This window comes from Orcinus orca, chromosome 11 (assembly GCF_937001465.1).
Source record: "Orcinus orca chromosome 11, mOrcOrc1.1, whole genome shotgun sequence".
In the NCBI taxonomy this organism is placed as follows: Eukaryota; Metazoa; Chordata; class Mammalia; order Artiodactyla; family Delphinidae; genus Orcinus; species Orcinus orca.
This window is the reverse complement of record NC_064569.1, coordinates 8,521,326-8,540,958: the sequence shown is the minus strand read 5'-3', so window position 1 is coordinate 8,540,958 and position 19,633 is coordinate 8,521,326. Positions and strand designations below refer to the sequence as shown.

The 19,633-nt window shown below is 34.5% G+C and overlaps 1 protein-coding gene across 5 annotated transcripts in view; it reads left to right on the top strand.

Annotated features, from left to right (window-relative positions):
* The window catches only part of LOC105748597 (C-type lectin domain family 12 member B-like), a 34,239-nt gene extending 17,408 nt beyond the window's left edge, over window positions 1-16,831 (top strand). For 3 of the 5 annotated variants that reach the window (XM_033408101.2, XM_049694952.1, XM_033408099.2), the window contains 7 exons: window positions 686-784; window positions 1,803-1,922; window positions 3,032-3,103; window positions 3,246-3,397; window positions 4,923-5,029; window positions 7,373-7,529; window positions 7,625-7,784. In XM_033408101.2, coding sequence (XP_033263992.1) covers window positions 686-784; window positions 1,803-1,922; window positions 3,032-3,103; window positions 3,246-3,397; window positions 4,923-5,029; window positions 7,373-7,514 — 692 coding nt within the window. In that variant the 3' untranslated portion in view covers window positions 7,515-7,529; window positions 7,625-7,784. Of the gene's footprint in view, window positions 1-685; window positions 785-1,802; window positions 1,923-3,031; window positions 3,104-3,245; window positions 3,398-4,922; window positions 5,030-7,372; window positions 7,530-7,624; window positions 7,785-15,591 lie in introns of those variants that run through there. The other 2 variants (XM_049694951.1, XM_049694953.1) reach the window with 2 other exon arrangements.
* The last annotated feature ends 2,802 nt before the right edge of the window (window positions 16,832-19,633 follow it).

The window sequence follows — 19,633 nt, the reverse complement described above, 5'->3', positions numbered from 1 at the left end:
GAGAACTCGCAGGACTCTATACAGTTGTACTCCTAGCTGAGATTTACGACAATGAATGGCTAACAAGCATCATCAGCAAATGGAAAAGGCACATGGAGTGAAGTGTTGGGGAGACCAAGCTCAGGCTTGCAAGGGTGCTCTCCCAGTAGAGTCACACAGGTCCCACGAATTCCCCAGCAACAAGTTGGGACTATGTGTCACATGTTGCCAACCAGGGAAACTCATTAGAGAATCAATGTTCAGGGTATTTACTGGGGGTTAATCACACAGGCAGCTTCCAGCTGGCATGTAACAAAATTACAGACTTCCTGAAGGAAAGCAACGGTTCAGCACAAGCTATATTGTTTGCACAAACAGTGGAGACATGGTAAGCCGTGCCTATCAATTAATGGTTGTGGAAACCCTACTGAAATGTAGCTTTCCAAATGCCAGCCAAGGCCAGCCTTGTAAGCGGGCCTTTCAGGATAACAAGTCAGGTCTGCTACTTTAATTCTTTTCTGCACATCCTCCAAAATAGTTTTTTCCCCCTGTCATTCAGCCTAATAGTTCGTAGTAATTCACACATTGGGCATTATTTTTCAGAAAATGTGGACATTTTAACAATAATAAAAGGAAAATAATGATATTAGTCTTTCAAATAGCAGGAGTTTACATTACCTCTGATTTCCCTCACTCTGTTTCTTAGCCTCTCGTTTTTCCTTCTCTCTATGTGGAATAACCCCTGTGATCCTGGGAGTGTTCAGCCTGCTGCTCTTGATGTTGTGTGGATTCTTTGGTTATCACTGTAAGTCTGACCTATTGGGAGAAAAGAAATAATAGACTATTTGTCAGATGATCATATTTCATTAAACCATTCCCAGAGAATAGTTTTTGGTAAACGTTTTATTGCCATACTGAATGGAGAACAGGAAAAAATGACATGAAAAGTATCACAACTTTTTACTATATGAATGAATTTAACCTTGTGAGTTCTCAGTAACCACTTTTTTTTTTTTCCAGGGAAGCTATATTGTTGAAATTACTGCAGAATTTACTGAGTGTAATGATTATTATCAGTATTTTGAAAGTTAGAAGTTACTATATATTAAGCTCGATGAATTTGTAACTGTCTTTATGTTGAAAATAAAAAGGAATTTTTCAGTTTGTTCAAACTGCCCATTCCTGCAGCATCCTAAATTAGACCAACAGAATGTTTGGATTATTATTAAAATTGTTCACAACTGGTTATTTTAAAATAGTAGTTTCTCCATTGTAAAGCAATTATACTCCAATAAAGATGTAAAAAAAAAAAGCTAGAAAGAATTTACAGATATTTTCAGTAAATATTTCTGGTCTGTAAATGTTTGCAGCCAAGGTTATTTAAAGATAATAAAGACTTATGAATATGGAAAAAAATAGTAGTTTCTCATTGATAAAGTTAGCTTGAAATTCAGAATTCTAAAATTTGATTAGGAAGTGAAATTCTACATATTACATCAAGGCATGATGCCAAAAGATTCATTTGAGACTTGGTTCTTGCTGTTGTCATCTATTTTAATTCAGTTGAACCACTGTCCTGTTCATATAAACACACACTTAATCTTATAAGGAATTAGGATGATATTTTAGATTTAGGCATAGACGTTAGAAATAATAGTGGATAAATGAAAACATACTTAGCCAAATATCTTTTTGCAGTTTTTGAAAACATTTATGGGGAACTTTATTAAAGATCTACTATAGAAATTAAGCTTCACAATCTAATACCCTACTGTTTCATAACTGAGCATGTGTTTTATACTCATCTGGAATGCTTGTTCCAGACTTTCAAAGTGTTCAGGAATCAGAGAGCAAGATGAAGAGCCTTATCCAACAGACTGAGTCTTTGCAAAACAAAGAGGAAAACTTTCTTCAGGTCCTAAAAGCTCTTGAGCAAAATAAAGGTAATGTTAGATCTAGAACAAACCATCTTTAGATAGTTTAGAATGCTAGATTGTTTTTCTTGTTGCAGCCATAAAATGGTTGGTTGCATAATGCAATGGGAGCTAATAGAGCAGCATGGTGGTTTTGATGGCTTCTTGCCTCTTAGTTCTTCATGGATATTCTGAAACTGAGTGTCTCACATTTACCAAATATAGCCTCTTGTATTAATTAATTAATTCGTTCATTCAGTTAATCATTCACATTTATTCAGTGCACACCAGATGCCAGCCACGTGGCTGGTGATCAAGGATAAATACAATATGAACCCTGCCCTTGGGAGGCTTAGAGAAAATATATAGACCAAAAATAAACCAAAGTTTCAAGGTGTGCAGTAGATGTGCAAGATGTTGAGGGAGCATGAAAATGGAAGAACTCAACTATCTGAAAAGCAGTGGTGTTTTCATAGTTTCTGAGTGCCTCCTAAGGAGAGGCACTTACAATAATAGAGTAATCATAAAGCTGCTTTTATGCTAATTAAATTATAATATAAAAATAGTCTATGTTGTGATAAATATTTTACAAAGGTCTTGCATTAAAATGGTAGGGTTTTTTTTTCCCTTGAGGTATTGAACCTATAGTGAAAAATTAAATGAACCATCTGAAAGTCCATTAGTGATTCGTCATGTTAAAAAACTGTTTTTTTTTTTTTTTACTGAGATATGATTGATGTATAACCTTGTGTAATTTGGAGGGGTACAACATGTGTGTTTGATACATTTATATATTGCAGTATGATTACTACAATAGTGTTAGCTAACACCTTTATCATGTTACATAACTATCATTTCCTTTTTGTGTTGACAATTAGGTTTTAATCTCTTAGCAACTTTGTGCTTATAATACAGTATTGCTGACTATAATAACTAAGTTGTGCATTTTAAAAGGATGGTTTCTAAGCAGCTGATTACTTCAGCCAGAGATGAAGCTAATTAAGTAGGGAAGGGAATTGGACTAAAATTATTTGTACGTTTTGCCACTTGATCATTATTATTATTATGACTCTTGCACAGTAAAAAATCAGATGACATGTGTATTCCTATCTAATGTTAAGTCTTGCTGTCTTATATAGAAATCTTACAGCAGCTCCAAAAACAGAATGAGTATATCACTGAGGCTCTACAAGAACTAAATGTGGAACAAGGTAATTTGGAAGTGAGAAAATTCCGAGTACATAGTAATTTTTAATAACAGCCTCATTCTTTGAAGTGGGAGAACGTGTGAAGACATGAGGCCTTGTTTGTGAGGTTCTGTGGGCTCTGAGTTGTAAATATTTTCTTTCCTAGGAGACAGGTGTGGACCTTCTCTGAGTCACTGGGTACAATACAGAGACCACTGCTACCACCAAACTGTGCAAATTGTTTCTTGGTTAGAGTGTTCGGATCTTTGCATCTCTTTGAATGCTACATTTTTAAAGACAGAAAGGAGTAGATTGATGGTGAGATTGTAGTTCATTCTTTACTTCTGGGATAAGTGTATAGTAGCCACCAGGAGAAGGAAGGGCTCACCTGCAGCTCTGAAACCAGGGTAAGGGGCACTCTCCTGCTTCGTTTTCCACTCATCTTTCCCTGGCGTGCTCCACATCAACACACCTTTCTTTCCTAACACACCATGCATGCATTCACTGCAGAAACACTGTGTTTGCATGCAGAACTCTTCTCTCAGATGCAACCACGGCGAACTACTTCATGTCCTTCAACTATTTATTCAGTTGTCACCTTCTTAATGAGACCTGCCCTGGCAACCTTACTTAAAATTGCAACCTGTGTCGGGCTTCCCTGGTGGCGCAGTGGTTGAGAGTCCGCCTGCCGATGCAGGGGACACAGGTTCGTGCCCCGGTCCGGGAAGATCCCACATGCCGCGGAGCGGCTAGACCCGTGAGCCATGGCCGCTGAGCCTGCGCGTCTGGAGCCTGTGCTCCGCAACGGGAGAGGCCACAACAGTGAGAGGCCCGTGTACTAAAAAAAAAAAAAAAAAAAAAAAAAATTGCAACCTGTGTACCAGTGCCCACCCCACCGCCAGACCCTCCTCTGTGCGTTTAGGCATTCTTACCCTGCTTTAACTTTTTATAGCACTTGTCACCTTCTTATGTATCATATCATTTACACCTATGTTTTTTACTTCTGTCTGGCCCACATCCCCCAGAAGCAGGGATCTTTCTCATTTTTGTTCAATGATATATCTCAAGCTCTAAGAATAGGCACAACATTAAATAAATGATAAAATAAGAAAGTAATTCATATCTTGGTGTGGTGTCTTCTTAAATATAAAATTTTCTATTATAATCATCGCTTACTATTCGGTTCAGAAAAAAATAATATTTACCTAGTAAAAGTATGGTAAATTTTACCTAGTAAAAACTGTGAAATAACTATATCAAAAGGATACAGGAGGTGAGAAGATAGGGCATGAGACTAAAAATTCTGCCTTCATAAAATAGGAAGTCATAGAACTAATAAAGAGTTAGGAACGGTTAATTGCCTCTGGAGAATGGCATTCATTGAGGGAGGAAATGACTACTATTTTGTATATATCAATATTTAGCATCATTTGACTTCTAAAACCAAGTGCATGCATTTGTGTGATAGACTTAAAAAATATATGTAAGTGTAAAAAATCGGATGAAATTACAATACAGTTAATGCTGTGCCCTTTCTTTTTACAACTTAAATATTTCTAAAATACACTGGGGAAATAAAAACCTTTATCATTACTGGAACTAAGCTAAAGAAAATAAAATAAAATTTTCTATTAGCTCTGTCTTTTTTTTTTCTTCTTGGTGTTTAATTCCTGGTTTAAGAAATGCACAGACACTGAAGAACTGAAATATTTTTTAATGTTTTATTTATCAGTGGACATATACAGACTGCATTATTTTTATGATTCTTTAGACACAAGTTCTATATTTTTATCTCTAACGCACTCTTAGTATTAACACCTTTGTGTATTTTGGTTCCATGTAGTACATCATGAAGTTACTTGCAGCAAATCACACTTGGCTTGGCCTGTCTTATAATGAAGAGGACAATCAATGGAAGTGGGTGGATGGCTCCCTTCCTTCTCCTGGCCTGTAAGTTTCTGGTATAAAATCCAATTCCTTACTCCTTTTTCAATGTCTTTGGCCTAAAGAGCTTGAGGAAATAGAGAAGATCCTTTGGCCTAAAGATCTTGAGGAAATAGAGAAGATCATTTCTCTTCTCAAAGAGGGATTGAATTTAGACCTCTTTATTTCTTGTTTTTATTTCATACTATACTGTCAGCAATTTTGTAAATCATAAAGTCACTTAGATATTTCATAATTAGTGTAAATATACCCTTATTATTAGATGAGCTGAATGATTACAATTTCAGATAAGAAATATAATGTGGGGAGGAATATCATTAGTATGAATATGGGGACCTCTCTGGTATTTTTATTGGGAAGAGGTATAGATAAAATTGTCTTTCCTCAGCCAAATAATTTGGGATTTTTTTTGGTTTTAAGTACATATTTTTCTATTGCTATTCAGAAACACTGCATTAGACAGCTATGGCAGAAAAAATATTTTCAAGCTGTTTCATCACTGTGTGCCAATCTTAGATAATATTTCAAAGTTTGATAATTTTGATAGCTGATTATTTTTATTTTGTTCCTTTAGGTTATATTATTCTTATGTTTAGTGAGGCTGTTTTTCTTATAACTTATAATAATACTTTTGACCATTTTATAATATTTACCTTTTATTTCTTGGTATGATTCCTTATATATTAAGTTTGTGACTTCTCTTGCACACATATCTTACCAGTGTTTTCCTTTAATAATTTGTCCTTTTAAGTTTATTTGCTTTTATTATATGAACAAATGGTTAACATTGAAGTATAATGAGATTGTCTTTGTTCATTTGAAATTTATTTTAAGACATAAGGTAGAAAGCTGAAACATGTACATGTATGTTCATATGTAGATATAATTATATGTCTATGTGTATTTCAATTAAGTAATCAATTGTCAGTATTGTTTAAATGATTCATTTTACTTTCATCACTGATTTTAATATCATTTATCATATACTAAAATTTAATATTTAAATAATTTTAGCCTTTTTACATGTCCCTTAAGTATTTCATAGTTTGTGTAAATATTTTATGTGTAAATATTCTTGAATATTTTCCCAGCCTTGCCTGCACTATTGCATCAAATTGTTAGTCTATTCTAACTTTATTGTTGATCATTTTAATTACTGGAATTTTGTGAATTGAAAGTTTTCCTCTGCTTCAAACCTTGTACAATGTTTGGAACATAGAACATTCAATAGGTATGTTGAGTTAATGAATGAAATAACATATGAAATATTTTGGCGATTTAATATGCCCAACACAGTTCAGAATTTTTTTTCTAGTTCCTTTGGCATTTTTAAAAGAAATGTACTATGCATTTAATAAATCACGAAATAAGCTTTGCCTTTTTTTTTTTTTTAGATAGTACTGAACAACCAGCTTTGCTCTAGAGTTGATGAAAAATAGTCTTGTTAACATGGATCTAAAATGCTCTTTATAATCTAGACCTTTAGTAAAGGACTAAATTCAATCAGCATATTTGATAACATCTACCCTCTGGCATTTATATCAGTGGTAAATTAAAGTAAAATGTGAATTAAAGTAAAATGAACATTATCAGAGCAGAGGCAAGTGTCCTGAAATATACAGTTAACCCATGAATAATGCAAGGGTGTTAGGGGCACTAACCCCTCCATGTAGTGGAAAATCTGCTTAGAACTTATAGTCTACCCTTCTATAGGCAGTTCCAAAACTACATGTTAAACCAACCACAGTTAAACCAACCTGTAGTACTGTAGTATTTACCATTGAAAAAATCCGCATATAGGTAGAACTGCGTAGTTCAAATCCAGGTTATTTAAGGATAAACACACACACACACTCACTCACACACACATATATACATATACATATATATTCTAAATTTCATTACTAATTTTGGCTAGCTTTTATATCTAATGTATTTATAAGTAAATATCCCTCCTCCAATGGTAGCTGTACATGCATGTGGTTTCTATCATGCTAATCTGTACTTAAACTTAATTATGTACCCCAGATCATATGTCCTGTCTTTCCTGCTATTGCCATAATTTTCCAGCTGGACCATTCTCTTCTTCTCTATACAGGTGTACCTTTTCCCACTTATAAATACTCATAAATAACTATCACATTTTGTGAAGCTTATTTATGACTTAATGTCTATCTCTTTTTGTATATATACATGTATGAGTTCTTTGCAAAGAGGGAGAGTGCCTTTACTCCCTTGAGTTCCCTACAGCGCCAGGTATAATCGGTTTCACATAACATGTTCTTAAGTAATGCTACTTAATTTGAACACAGTGAGTGGCCAGTGACTTGTGTTTCCTAAATTTCTCAGGAGTCTACCAAAGCCAAGTACGGATTTCCAGGGGAATTGTGTGTATGCAAATGTGAACACTGTTGGCATGGATACCTGCACTATGTCCTCTTCATGTGTGTGTGAGAAGCCTGTCTGTGCTAAACACTCAGAAGAAAGTTAAAAAAAAACTGATGAGGTCTGCACATCTCAATAACATTCCATATTCAAGACCTGCCTGCCTTTCTTCTATTGGCACTTCACGTTATTCATAACTCTTTTTTTTTGTGACAGAAACTGATAAATGACTTCATGATAGAAGAAGCCAGAGTCTAGAGTTAAAGGAGAAAAAACAGAGAAGCACAGAAAACTTAGAAACTCAGAACCTGTTTGATTTTCTGAGAGTTATATAAATGAATTAAAAAAATATCATTTGTCATAAATACTTAGTCTTTGGGAGTCTTTTTTTTATATTTCAAAATCTACTTACTCATTTACAATTGTGACCTGTGGAAATAAGCGTTTAGAACAAATACAGTGGGAAATATAAATGATAAATGGTTTACCACATAATATATAAAGAATGTAAAAAATGCAAAGAAATATCAATAATAACAAAAAGCAGAAATTTAAAAAAATTAATTAAAACAAATTGACGTAGTCATCTATTTCTCAAGTTGCTTGCAGAAGTCTTCCTAGCAGATTTTCAATATATTAATTTCACTCACATCTTTAATTTCTTTTCTCCCTTTTCTTTCTGGTTGAAAGTGATGTGTTTTAAAAGTAATTTGTCTTAATTAACGTTCCATTATAGAACCAAAGAATTATACTTTACAAACTTGAAATTTCTGTATATAGGAATAACATTTATCAGAGATTAATATATTTAAAAAGCTACTTATTCTACTGAATATTTGTATTTAATTCTTTAATATTTAAATTAATATTTAATTTTTTAATTTTTAAAAAAAATTTAATATTTTTTAAAATCTTTAATGTTTAATTCTTTTATATTTAATAATTGTTTAATATTTAGCTCTTTGTTTTGCTTTCTATTTTTAGAAAATAGATTTGTCAAAATTCCTTTAACCTAAAGTAAGTGAGGGTCATTTAAAAAAATTTTTATTAGCATATAGTTGATTTACAATGCTGTGTTAGTTTCAGGTGTACAGTAAAGTGAATCAGTTATACATATACATATATCCACTCTTTTTTTTTTTTTTTTGATTCTTTACCCATTACAGAGTACTGAGTAGTTTTCACTTTGCTATACAGCAGGTTCTTATTAGTTATCTATTTTATATATAGTAGTAGTGTGTATATGTCAATCCCAATCTCCCAATTTATTCCTCCTCCAACCCCCGCCTTGTCCCCTGGTAACCATAAGTTTGTTTTCTACATCCATGACTCTACTTCTGTTTTGTAAATAAGTTCATTTGTACCCTTTCTTTTTTAGATTCCGCATATAAGTGATATCATATGATACTGTTTTTCTTCACTCAGTATGACAATTGCTAGGTCCATCCATGTTGCTGCAAATGGCATTATTTTGTTCTTTTTTATGGCTGAGTAATATTCCATTGTATATATGTACCACATATATACATATGTACCACATCTTCTTTATCCATTCATCTGTTGATGGACATTTAGGTTGCTTCTGTGTCCTGACTATTGTAAATAGTGTTAAAATGAACACTGGGGTGCATGTATCTTTTTGAATTATGGTTTTCTCCAGGTATATGCCCAGGAGTGGGATTGCTGGGTCATATGGTAGCCCTATTTTTAGTATTTTTAAGGAACCTCCATAATGTTCGCCATACTGGCTGTATCAATTTGTACGTTGTAGTGGCTGTACATTCCCACCAACAGTGTAGGAGGGTTCCTTTTTCTCCACACCCTCTCCAGCATTTATTGTTTGTAGGTTTTTTGATGATGGCCATTCTGACTGGTGTGAAGTGATAGGTCATTGTAGTTTTGATTTGCATTTCTCTAGTAATTAGTGATGTTGAGCATATTTTCATGTGCCTCTTGGCCATATGTATGTCTTCTTTGGAGAAATGTCTATTTAGGTGTTCTGCCCATTTTTTGATCGGGTTGTTTCTTTTTACATTGAGTTGCTGAGCTGTTTGCATATTTTGGAGATTAATCCCTTGCCAGTCACTTCGTTTGCAAATATTTTCTCCCATTCTGTGGGTTTTCTTTTCTTTTTGTTGATGGTTTCCTTTGCTGTGCAAAAGCTTTGAAGTTTAATTAGGTCCCATTTATTTATTTTTGTTTTTATTTTCATTACTCTAGGAGCGGGATCAAAAAAGATCTTGCTGCGATTTCTCAAAGAGTATTGTGCCTATGTTTTGTCTAAGAGTTTCATAGTGTCTGGCCTTATATTTAGGTCTTTAATCCATTTTGAGTTTGTTTTTTTGTATGGGGTTGGGGAGTGTTCTAATTTCATTCCTTTACATGTAGCTGTCCAGTTTTCCCAGCACCACTTATTGAAGAGAGGGTCTTTTCTCCATTGTATATTCTGACCTCCTTTGTCATAGATTAGATGACCGTAGGTGCCCGGCTTTATCTCTGGGCTTTCTGTCTTATTCCATTGATCTATATTTCTATTTTTGTGACAGTACCATACTGTCTTGACTGATGTACAAAATCAACTACAGATTCACTGAGAATGAAAGAGGAAATACAAGACTAAATTCCTGAAAGTTTTGGCTGGCAAAGTTTTTTAAAAGTATGTAGTTTAAAATCTAGCTAAATTCTACAAAAAGTCTTACCCAAGATTGTAGAGATTGGCATTTCAATTATTAGTTGTGTGTATACTTGGGAAGTGTGGGAAAAATCTAGAATTTTAAAAGACTAACAATAAAAAGTACAAAAATATAAAAGGATGGTATATACCATTTTAAGTTCAGAATAAAATTGCAAACTGTCTTATTTTCTCATAAATGAAGAGTAAATTTTTGCATACCTTTGAATTATTGTTAGAACCTAGTAAAGTGGGCGATTTAATTCATGAAATATGTTCAATTTGAGTTGTACTGATATTTCAATTGGATATAGTCTTCCTACTGGGAAATTAATTTACTTGATGCTCATTTGAAAAAGAAAACATTAATTCTTGAAATACATTTTGTTACAGGATGAAGAATTTATAGACCTAAAAATACATATTATATGAATCTAAATGCTCAGATTTCAAGTAGTTTTTGTTGGATTTTTCTGTTTGCTATTTTTTCTCAGGAAATATTTCAGGGATTTTAACAAGGTTTAAACTGGGTATACAGTTGCCCCTCAGTATCCATGGGGGATTAGTTCTAGGACCCCCCCCCCCCACTGTTGTATAACAAAATCTGCAGATGTACAAGTCCCTTGTAGAAAAGGGACTTGTATATAACCTTTGCTCATCCTCCTGTATACTTTAAGTCATCTCTAGACTACTTATAATACCTTATACAATGGAAATGCTATGAAAATAGTTTAAATTCAATGTAAACGCTATATGTGGAATCTAAAAAAAAGGCTACAAATGAACTTATCTACAAAACAAAAATAGAGCTACAGATGTAGAAAATAAACTTATGGTTACCTGGGGGTGGGGACGATAAATTGGGAGATTGGGATTGACACATACACACTACTATATATAAAACAGATAACTAATAAGGACCTACTGTGTAGCACAGGGAACTCTACTCAATACTCTATAATGGCCTGTATGGGAAAAGAATCTAAAAAAGAGTGGATATATGTATAACTGATTCACTTTGCTGTACAGCAGAAACTAACACAACATTGTAAATCAACTATACCCCAAGAAAAATCAAAAAGAAAAATTATTTTTTAATTCAGGAAAAACAAACTCCACTATGTAAATAGTTGCCAGTGTGCAGTGCATTCAAGTTTTGCTTCTTTGAAACTTTCTGCAATTTTTTTTCAAATATTTTCTATCAGTGGTTGGTGTGATATAGGGATGTGGAGCCTGCAGATGTGGAGGGTCAATTGTATATGAAAATAATATGAACTTTGATATATTTAATTAATTTAATTTATACTGATGGTTCTAACTTAGAACTTTTACTTCTGTTTTGAGACAGACAGGAAACAAGAAGCAAGACAGATTTGTCTTCTATATTTAAAAGCAGATCTTCTGAACAGAAAAGAAGGCTGGAGGAACTCAAAACGTTTTCACATCTTTATCTAGAGACTTAAAGAACTAAATCAAAGTTTTTATAGAGACTCCACCACTTATTTGTTTGATATATGGCAGAGAAGGCCCACTTTAGTCATTTGAAGCCTTTTCCTTTGTATTTTAAATTCCAGGTTTGGGTGGAATGAATTCCCAGACTCTGAGGATGGACACCTCATGCTAAAGATGTCCAAAGGTTATGTCATCTCTACCTCTAGTGCCAACTCAGTTCCCAAGAAAATGCCAGTATCATCCTTAAATTTCCCTCTCCTCTTTCCTTTTTAGTCTCCTGAATTTCACTCATTCATCAAGCCCTGATAGCATCGCTCCTAAACCTATTATTATTTTTATTATTAATTATTATCATTATTATTTACGACATCCTACATGTCATCCGATTATGACATCTCTCATTAAAACCTTTATCATTTTTCTCCTGAACTGGCTGCTGCCTTATAACTGTCTCCTTAGGACTGTCTTTGTTCTTAAAAGCCAATTCCATTTCTGCACAGCAGCCAGTTATATATTTAAAACTCAAATCGGTCAATGTCATATTACTTACATAACATGATAAACTTCCACTGTCTATGAAATCACAATAAGGCTGCTGAAAGAGATGCAAAATTGTTCCTCACTCCTGCCATCTTTTCAGTTTTATTTCCTCTCTCCACCCTCTTAATGCTTTGTGTTGCCACAAGGACTGTTTGCTCTGTTCATGATTTTATGTTGCTTTCCTTGTTTTGTCTGCTTTCCCCCTAACTTACATCATTAACTCTTAGTAACTCTTTAGGACTCAAATCAGTTACTATTTCTTAAAATAAAAATTTTTAAACCTCCACCCTACTTCAACCCATGTCAGGATTTGATTTTGTGGTTCTCTTTAAAGCTGCACACCCATTTCACTGTCCCTTACACAATTACTTATAACCATGGCTCTATTTTTCTCAAATAGACTAAAAAACTGGACTCCAGTGACCGTCTCTCTTCAGTGTGTAGCAGAGACACAGCTATATTATACACTCTTAATAATTATTAGTTTAAGGAATGAAATTAATGAGTAGCAAACAATATACATTCAATTAAGTTTGAGTATTTTTACTTCTTGTACCAAATAGCCTGAAAATGTCATGATGGATTTTCTGTAGGTCGGGAAGAAAAATTTGGTATAAATTATAATATGTACACTAATATATAAAACACATAATATAAAATGTACAATGTATAAATCACAAGCCATGGGCAGCATCTTAAAGATTCAGGAACTCACTGTCAGAACTTAGGTAAAAGGAGAGACCAGTGTTGCTATCGAACCTCACACATATTAGGATAGGATGGAAATTTAAATAACGGTGGCTTCTGATATGTGTCCAAAGCATACATCACAAAGGCTGCCTCTCAAACTTTCAAGCCCTGATTTAGGATCAAGGATTTATTACCCATCCAACTTTATACAAGTGCTTCAAAAAGGCGTTGAAGCAGGGAATCACCAACTGAATAATTTGGAAAGCAGCATGATTGAACTTGTACTTATGGCGTTTTAAGCCAACAACTGAAATAAAAGAGATGGGAAGACCCTGTAAATAATATCTCAGATAAGAAAAATAACATAGATGGAGAAGAGGTAAAAAATTGAAAAAATGTTTTAGAGGTAAAATCTCCTAAAAACTTAGCACCTGATTGTACCGAATCTGAATCGGCACCTGTCTGTGCCTTCTCTTCTCCAGTTCAGTGCTCTGCTCAAACTTTCTTTTCTGGCATTCAAATAAACTTGCTCTTAATAGGTCATCAACATTCTTCTACTCTCGGAACCCAAATTAAATTTCAATATTGGTTTATCCTCTTAGAACATTTGCCTTGACTAACTCCCCTTCTTATTTAAATTTTACCGATGCTTTTCTATCTTGGGTTTTTCTCTTAAGATCTCTGACGGCTGGATTCTACCCGCCTCAGCCCCCACTGACGAGCCGAGGAAGAGGGGTAGAAGAGGGAAGGGTAGATTCTGCCGCAGGAGAAAACGTGGCTGGGTGGCATCACTGCTCCCAATCTCCTAATCCTAGGCTCCGGCTCTTATGGCCCCTCCTTCGTCTGCAACCACACCCTCGCCCCCTTACCCACCTCTTCCCTTCCCCACCCTAGCCCCAGTCCCAGCTCTTGCTTCCCTTCCGCATGGCTAGTTCTCATTATTTTAGATTAGTATTTCATGTCTTTTTGGCTCTGTTACTGAGAAAACTGGATATAAAAAATAGCAAGCTCATTGTTTAAAAACTGAACTGGTGTTGTCTATAGTAGGAGAAACTCCTAATCAACCATTCTAAGACGAAACTGATTATATTTTCATCAGACTTCATCACGTTATATATATGTGTTATACAATATACATAAGTTATGTAGTTTTCATATTTTAATAAATAAAGGGTGTTATATAAATTAAAATGTTGTTTTTTCTTTTTTCTGACAAAATATATTATTTTTAAAAATTTGTCTTTATTTTCTATGTTTCTTGGCCTTACTCAAAGATTAAAAATACAATTTCTGTGTTTCATTCCCTTATACGTATTACTTACGTTTAGTATTTCATTTGCCTGACATAGGGAGTTAAGGTTAATTTTCCCAAAAGTATATCCAGTTGTTTAAACACAATTTATTGAGTGTTCTGTAATTTATTGTCTGATTCACCCATTTAAGTAACATGTTTGGGTGCCTACTATATGTCAAGTCCTAAAATGATAAACAATAATAGACATATCCTTGTGGAAATTAGAATTGTTGGAGAAAACATATATCAGTCAAATAACTACAGAAATTATTTTTAAATTACCGTGTTGATTACTGCCTAGAAAAGGTAAATTATCCACATGGTGCTATGAGAAATATCATAAAGGTAACTGAGCTAGTGTAGGAGTTCCCTGAAGATCTCTAAGGGAGTGCAGATTGGAATAGGTATTTTACAAATTGAATTCCTACAGTTACTTAGGTAAAGAAACGAGGGAGAGAGTGTTTCAGGCAAGGACATTAGGATGTGTAAAGACCTGGTGATGTTAGGAAGAATGGCCCATTCATTTAAAGAAGAATGATGTGGCAGGAGCATTAAGATAGAAAGAAGTGTAGTATCACATGGAGCTGCAAAGGTGAGGCAGAGCAGAGGCAGACAGTCTGAGAATAATGTATTATTTAAAATAGGCCAAGTCTTGTAATTGACATAGATATACAGAGAATGAGATAATAAGTAGAACTCCAGATTTCTTACTCCTTCAACAAGTTAAAAAATGGTGACCTTTACTAATATAGGAATGCATTTGTGATGATGATCTTGTTTACTTTGTTTTCATTTTTGAGGTGTTGAGTTTTAGTTGTTAATATTTGGGGCACTAAGAGGAGATGTTAATTGACAAGGAGATAAGTGAGCTGAAACCTAAAGGAAAAATCTTTTCAGCACATACACATGTATAAACACTTGTTATAAGAAATCATTGAAACAATGATTGTGGATAAAGAGACCAAGAAAATACAGAATTAAGAAGAAATGTTTAAAAAGAAGGGAGTGGTGAATGGTGTTGAATGCTATTAAAAGCTCATCTAAAAGCGAAATAAAAGGATCCGTTTAGTGAAGCAGAGATCACTTATGATCTAAAGGTGTGCTGATGCCAAGGAATCACTGGGGCAGGAGCCAGGATGCAACGGCTTGAGTAGTGAGAATAAAAGATAAGAAATAGAGATGAAATGCAATGGCACTCTGAGAATTTTTCTTTTTAAGAGTGATAGAGAGTGAAGATAGTAGTTATATTGGGATTTGAGGTCTAATAAGATTAAAAATTGCATGTAATTTTAAGCTGGTGAGAAGGAAACTATTAAGAAGACATTGAATATTCAAAAGGAAAGAGGAGTGATAAATAGTGTATGATTCTCCGGTGATAGGAGTGGATAGATTCAAATACAGTTGAAATTGGCTTTACCGAAGAGGAAGAACAGCTCTGTTGAACAGGAGAGAAGATGCGATGCACGCATATATAGGGAGCAACCTGAGAGATGTTCAGTCTGATAATCTGGTGGCTTTTATTTTTCTGTGATATAGGTCATCTTCTGAGAACAAGAGTGGGTGTGGAAGAGACAGAGATTTGTGAAGAATGGAGAAAGTGTGATAAAATTGGTTTCAGAGAATGTGAAAGAATGGTGACCTGAAAAAAGTAACAGGACTCCCAGCAGTGTTAAAGCAATTTCATGTTGGTGACAATGAATTTATATTGCAGAAAATCTGATCTGTTCTAAAAGCACTTGGCTTCTCAGACATTGACAAAGAGAAACAGATAATTTATACCATATAAGATAATGATTTTATTGAACAAGTGGGACCAAAAAAAGTTCAAGGAAGTTAGTGATTGGCAGAAGAGAAACATATTATGGAATCAAGGTGGACAAGGAGGAAGGTGAAGTAAGAAGCAGACTGATAGATTAGAACAAAGTCGAGCTGGAGACAAGACTAGAGATGCTAGTGAGATCAAAGCATTTTCGTGTTGGAAAGAGATAAATGAGCAATCTAGAAAAGTTAGTGTGTTTGTGGAGGGTGGGAAGTTTTAATAAGACATTTTTGAGATGAAACATTTAAAGGTACGACAAGAACCAGGGTGTTCCCATGGGAGGGGTTGGCTGAGCCAGAGTGGAGAAGTCACGTGGAGATGGTGAGGCAGAGCAGTTGAGTGGCCTGGAGGTAAGAGGATGGTGCACTTGGACACTGATGGATCAGAAGAATGTGATTCATCATCACTGGTCAATAACAAGGGTACCTGGGAGGACATACGCAACGATGAGAAGAGGGCAAATGAACATTAGACTCATAAGTAAGTGGGAGAGGCTTGAGGGAGGTGGTGTCCGTAGTAAGGTTCTCAGTCATCAGGTAAAAACTAACAACAGAGAAATATTTGGAAATTTATAGTAAGATAATTTCTTTTTTACCTACAAGCTGGTGACCACTGAAGTCTTCCAAACTATATAGTTATTTACTGTAACACAACAGACTGTACTAAACTATATTACATGCTATAAAAACAAAATGTAATCTCCCTGCTATGGGTGGTGATATCAACTAATACTAAGTAGTTACCAACTACTAAGAATTATCTATTATAATTTAACCAGTAAAGCCAAAAATATAATTTCTATTCTGACAAATCTACATACTTTTCTCTGTATCCTATGGTATTTTTGTTCAATGTAACCTCTAATACAATATGTAATTTGGTTCATTTTTCTTCTCCTATAGGGCCTCAGACTTGTTATAGGAATACTCTTATTAAGCACTCATTAAATATTTTTCTTATACATTTTAAATCAAAAAGTCTGTAATTTATGAAATACTTTTCAAAATACCAAAGGTCATGTCATATTAAAGCACTATTTTTCACTTCCCGATAGGTACTTTGTGGAGGAGGTAAACTACAAATTAGCAGTTGCATGAAACTTCCTTTGTAGTTTTCCATGCATGCTTTGAATAAGAAAAGTTTATGTCATTATTAGATTATTTTTCAAACTAGAATCTTCCCTGGAGGTTCTTACACCAGATTACCTACTATATAACTTTAATTCCAGCCTGCAACAATTTTACATTGTTTCATATCTATGATTTTCCTACACATATTTTTAAATTTATTTTTTATTTATTTTTTTACATCTTTATTGGAGTATAATTGCTTTACAATGGTGTGTCAGCTTCTGCTTTATAACAAAGTGAATCAGTTATACATATACATATGTTTCCATATCTCTTCCCTCTTGCGTCTCCCTCCCTCCCACCCCTCCAGGCAGTCACAAAGCACAGAGCTGATCTCCCTGTGCTATGTGGCTGCTTCCCACTAGCTATCTACCTTACATTTGGTAGTGTATATATGTCCATGCCTCTCTCTCGCTTTGTCACAGATTACCCTTCCCCCTCCCCATATCCTCAAGTCCATTCTCTAGTAGGTCTGTGTCTTTATTCCTGTCTTACCCCTAGGTTCTTCATGACATTTTTTTTTCTTAAATTCCATATATATGTGTTAGCATACGGTATTTGTCTTTCTCTTTCTGACTTACTTCACTCTGTATGACAGATTCTAGGTCTATCCACCTCATTACAAATAGCTCAGTTTCATATCTTTTTATGGCTGAGTAATATTCCATTGTATATATGTGCCACATCTTCTTTATCCATTCGTCCAATGATGGACACTTAGGTTGTTTCCATCTCTGGGCTATTGTAGATAGAGCTGCAATGAACATTTTGGTACATGACTCTTTTTGAATTATGGTTTTCTCGGGGTATATGCCCAGTAGTGGGATTGCTAGGTCATATGGTAGTTCTATTTGTAGTTCTTTAAGGAACCTCCATACTGTTCTCCACAGTGGCTGTATCAATTTACATTCCCACCAACAGTGCAAGAGGGTTCCCTTTTCTCCACACCCTCTCCAGCATTTATTGTTTCTAGATTTTTTGATGATGGCCATTCTGACTGGTGTGAGATGATATCTCATTGTAGTTTTGATTTGCATTTCTCTAATGATTAATGAAGTTGAGCATTCTTTCATGTGTTTGTTGGCAGTCTGTATATCTTCTTTGCAGAAATGTCTATTTAGGTCTTGTGCCCATTTTTGGATTGGGTTGTTTGGTTTTTTGTTATTGAGCTGCTTGTAAATTTTGGAGATTAATCCTTTGTCAGTTGCTTCATTTGCAAATATTTTCTCCCATTCCGAGGGTTGTCTTTTGGTCTTGTTTATGGTTTCCTTGCTGTGCAAAAGCTTTGAAGTTTCATTAGTTCCCATTTGTTTATTTTTGTTTTTATTTCCATTTCTCTAGGAGGTGGGTCAAAAAGGATCTTGCTGTGATTTATGTCATAGAGTGTTCTGCCTATGTTTTCCTCTAAGAGTTTGATAGTTTCTGGCCTTACATTTAGGTCTTTAATCCATTTTGAGCTTATTTTTGTGTATGGTGTTAGGGAGTGATCTACTCTCATACTTTGACATGTACCTATCCAGTTTTCCCAGCACCACTTATTGAAGAGGCTGTTCTTTCTCCACTGTACATTCCTGCCTCCTTTATCAAAGATAAGGTGACCATATGTGCGTGGGTTTATCTCTGGTCTTTCTATCCTGTTCCATTGATCTATCTTTCTGTTTTTGTGCCAGTACCATACTGTCTTGATTACTGTAGCTTTGTAGTATAGTCTGAAGTCAGGGAGCCTGATTCCTCCAGCTCCGTTTTTCATTCTCAAGATTTCTTCCTGATTCAGTCTTGGCAGGTTGTGCATTTCTAAGAATTTGTCCATTTCTTTGAGGTTGTCCATTTTATTGGCATACAGTTGCTTGTAGTAACCTCTCATGATCTTTTGTATTTCTGCAGTGTAAGTTGTTACTTCTCCTTTTTCATTTGTAATTCTATTGATTTGAGTCTTTTTCCTTTTTTTCTTTATGAGTCTGGCTAATGGTTTATCAATTTTGTTTATCTTCTCAAAGAACCAGCTTTTAGTTTTATTGAGCTTTGCTATCGTTTCCTTCATTTCTTTTTCATTTATTTCTGATCTGATGTTTATGATTTCTTTCCTTCTGCTAACTTTGGGGGTTTTTTTGTTCTTCTTCCTCTAATTGCTTTAGGTGCAAGGTTAGGTTGTTTATTCGAGATGTTTCCTGTTTCTTAAGGTAGGATTGTATTGCTATAAACTTCCCTCTTAGAACTGCTTTTGCTGCATCCCATAGATTTTGGGTCATCGTGTCTCCACTGTCATTTGTTTCTAGGTATTCTTTTATTTCCTCTTTGAATTCTTCAGTGATCACTTTGTTATTAAGTAGTGTATTGTTTAGCCTCCATGTGTTTGTATTTTTTACAGATCTTTTCCTGTAATTGATATCTAGTCTCATAGTGTTGTGGTTGGAAAAGATACTTGAAACAACTTCGATTTTCTTAAATTTACCAAGGCTTGACTTGTGACCCAAAATATGATCTATCCTGGAGAATGTTCCATGAGCACTTGAGAAAAATGTGTATTCTGTTGTTTTGGATGGAATGTCCTATAAATATCAATTAAGTCCATCTTGTTTAATGTATCATTTAAAGCTTTTGTTTCCTTATTTATTTTCATTTTGGATGA